The sequence below is a fragment of the Phoca vitulina genome, unplaced genomic scaffold (assembly GCF_004348235.1).
Source record: "Phoca vitulina isolate PV1807 unplaced genomic scaffold, GSC_HSeal_1.0 scaffold51, whole genome shotgun sequence".
In the NCBI taxonomy this organism is placed as follows: Eukaryota; Metazoa; Chordata; class Mammalia; order Carnivora; family Phocidae; genus Phoca; species Phoca vitulina.
The window spans coordinates 6,306,002-6,309,168 of record NW_022589754.1 but is presented as its reverse complement, the minus strand read 5'-3'; the positions used below and the strand labels follow the sequence as shown (position 1 = coordinate 6,309,168).

General features: G+C 33.0%; 1 protein-coding gene across 1 annotated transcript; it reads left to right on the top strand.

The window, feature by feature from the left end:
* Nucleotides 1-1,653: 1,653 nt before the first annotated feature.
* TENT5D (terminal nucleotidyltransferase 5D) lies at nt 1,654-2,826 on the top strand. Its single transcript, XM_032387823.1, has one exon. The coding sequence runs from the start codon at nt 1,654-1,656 to the stop codon at nt 2,824-2,826; it is 1,173 nt and encodes a 390-aa protein (XP_032243714.1).
* Nucleotides 2,827-3,167: the final 341 nt, after the last annotated feature.

Below are 3,167 nucleotides of genomic sequence, written 5' to 3'. Positions count from 1 at the left end.
TGTCAAATAAGATGATGATATTTGCTCTAGTTCTATAAGGGAAATAATATAAGACAAAATTCTAAATATTGAAATTCTATTCTAATAGCTCCTTACATAGGCAAAATATGAATACTGTCTATACAAATATGCATTAAACTTCATTTATTTTTTTTATTTCTGGAATTCAAGAAAGAAAGCCTAAACCCAAAGCTACATCCATAACTAGCATTTTATTTATTTTCCTAGTTTTATTTGCTTAGACAGCTTAATAGAGTATTTGAAGATCCATGTAGTAACTGTAATTGTACCTAATTACATAATAATAGAATTATATTTAACAATTGCATTTATAGCATTTATAACTTTAATTTCTTAACACCCCCAAACTGTAAAATTTTCTGAGCATATCATAGTGCACATTTGCAGAAAACATTTTTAAAGGTCAGGAATCTTATTATGGTTTTGTATATCTTTGCTCTCATTTTGGAGACAAATGGAGTAGTCTCATTTATTTTTCACTTTAAAGTGATAATTATTATTTCCTTCAACCAACGTTTCTTTCTTTTTTTAAAAAATTCAATTAGCCAACTTTTAGTACATCATTAGTTTCAGATGTAGTGTTCAATAATTTATCAGTTTTGTATAACACCCAGTGTTCATCACATCACTTTCCCACCTTAATGACCATCACCCAATTACTCCATCCCCCCACCTACCTCCCCTCCAGCCATCCTCATTTTATTTCCTATAGTTAAGAGTCTCTCATGGTTTTTCTCCCAATTATTATTTTCTTCAACTAACATTTCTTAAAAGATTACTGGACACATAGAAGAGGTGATAAATTAAGTGCCATCCTTATCCTCAAATTCAAGGAGTTCATACCCTACATTAGTAATATTCTCTAAAATTTGATCAGTAATATATATGAAACCATATATATATACGTGTGTGTGTGTGTGTGTGTGTGTGTGTGTGTATAATGTCCTAAAGCTTTTGGCTTAAAGATGCTATATATTGCTTCTAAACATTATGCCTTCAGTCAGCTGGGTCTAACATACACAGACATGCTCTTTGATCTCACTTTAAATTCATGACAATTGATGTCAATGATATACTGTGGTAATTTCATGAAAAAAATATACCAAATATAATCATTATAGTATTACATGAAGAAAGATTGAGAAGGTCACCATTTTATATAAAAAATAATTACAGCCCTAACAATTCCCTGAGAATGTTTGTTTCCATGCACCAATGGATCTAACAATTCTGACTTAATCATAGTGGCTTTTATTTCACTTACTTAACTATAGAGAACAAACTGATGGTTACCAGACAGGAGGTGGGTGGGAGAATGGGTAAAATAGATGATGGGGATTAAGGAGTGCACTTGCTGTGATGAGCACTGGCTGTTGTATGAAAGTGTTGAATCACTATATTGTACACCTGAAACTAATATTACATTGTATGCTAACTGGAATTTAAATAAAAGCTTTAAAAAATAAATTTAAAGACAATTAGGTACAGTGACAATTTTCTTTCTAGCATTAATTTTGTTTATGTTGTCTGTTTTTAACTTTTTCATATGCTTTAGGTATAACACTGATTTTGCAATGCTAACATTTCTTCTCAATCTTTTGCTTGCTTTCTAGTTGATCTACTGACTGTACAATGTCAGAAATCAGATTTAGCAATCTCAGCTGGGATCAAGTTATAACACTGGATCAAGTGTTAGATGAAGTAATTCCAATTCACGGAAGGGGGAATTTCCCCACACTGGAGGTAAAACCAAAAGATATCATTCAAGTTGTGAAAGATCAATTGATAGAGCAAGGAATTATTGTTAAAGATACCCGATTGAATGGTTCCACAGCAAGTTATATACTTGCAAGCCACAGTGGAATCAGCTATAAGGATCTAGATGTTATTTTTGGCATTGATCTACCAAGTGATCAGGAATTTCAGGTTGTTAAGGATGCAGTTCTTGGTTGTCTACTTGACTTTTTACCAAAAGGTGTAAAAAAGGAAAAGATCACCCTAAAGATCATGAAAGAGGCTTATGTGCAAAAGATGGTCAAAATTTGCAATAAGCACGATCGTTGGAGTCTCATTTCTCTTTCAAACAATACTGGAAAGAATGTAGAGCTAAAATTTGTGAATTCACTCAGACGACAATTTGAATTTAGTGTTGATTCCTTTCAAATTGTTTTGGATCCCATGTTAGAATTCTACAGTGACAAAAATGCTAAACTAACTAAAGAATCCTATCCTGTTGTGGTAGCTGAAAGCATGTATGGAGACTTCCAAGAAGCAATGACACATTTGCAATACAAGCTTATATCTACTAGAAAACCTGAAGAGATTAGAGGTGGTGGCCTTCTGAAGTACAGCAACTTGCTGGTTCGTGAATTTAAGCCAGCTTGTGAAGCAGAAATGAAGACACTGGAACGTTATATGTGTTCTAGATTCTTCATTGATTTTCCTGATGTAGTAGAACAGCAAAAGAAGATTGAATCGTACCTCCATAACCATTTCATAGGTGAAGAAAAGAGCAAATATGACTACCTTATGACCTTGCATGGAGTTGTGAATGAAAGCACTGTTTGCCTCATGGGTCACGAAAGGAGGCAGACACTCAATATGATCACCCTTATGGCTTTAAAAGTACTTGGAGAACAGAATATACTACCCAATACAGATAATGTAACTTGCTTTTATCAGCCTGCTCCATACTTTGCTACTGAGGGAGGGTACCCTACTTATTATGTAACATCTGGACCACCACCTATTTTCTTTCAGCCATACTACCCACTGCACTTTCATGTGCCAAATGGTATGGTTTAAAAACAAACACATACACATACAACAGAAACTTTGCTTTAATTAAACACCTCGTAAAGCAAGTTTCCAAAATCCATAAAATTTAAGATCTATTTTTATTTTTGTGTAGTTACCAACTATTTTCCATCAATTATATACAATTTCATCAATGAACTGGCCACTTTAAATGATTTTCAAGTGTTATTGATTAGCTATAATAACTTTCAAATGTTGTGGACCACTTAAAATGATTTTCAAATCTTACCAAGTCTTAAGTAAGACTTTCAAATTTGCTCTGAAAAATACATTACAGACGCCTGTACCTTTGATTAAAATATAAAAGAACAGACTCCTATTAAGATCCA

Excerpts from the sequence above, each read along its gene's own strand:
- TENT5D (XM_032387823.1), top strand. The coding sequence starts at position 1,654 with ATGTCAGAAATCAGATTTAGCAATCTCAGCTGGGATCAAGTTATAACA.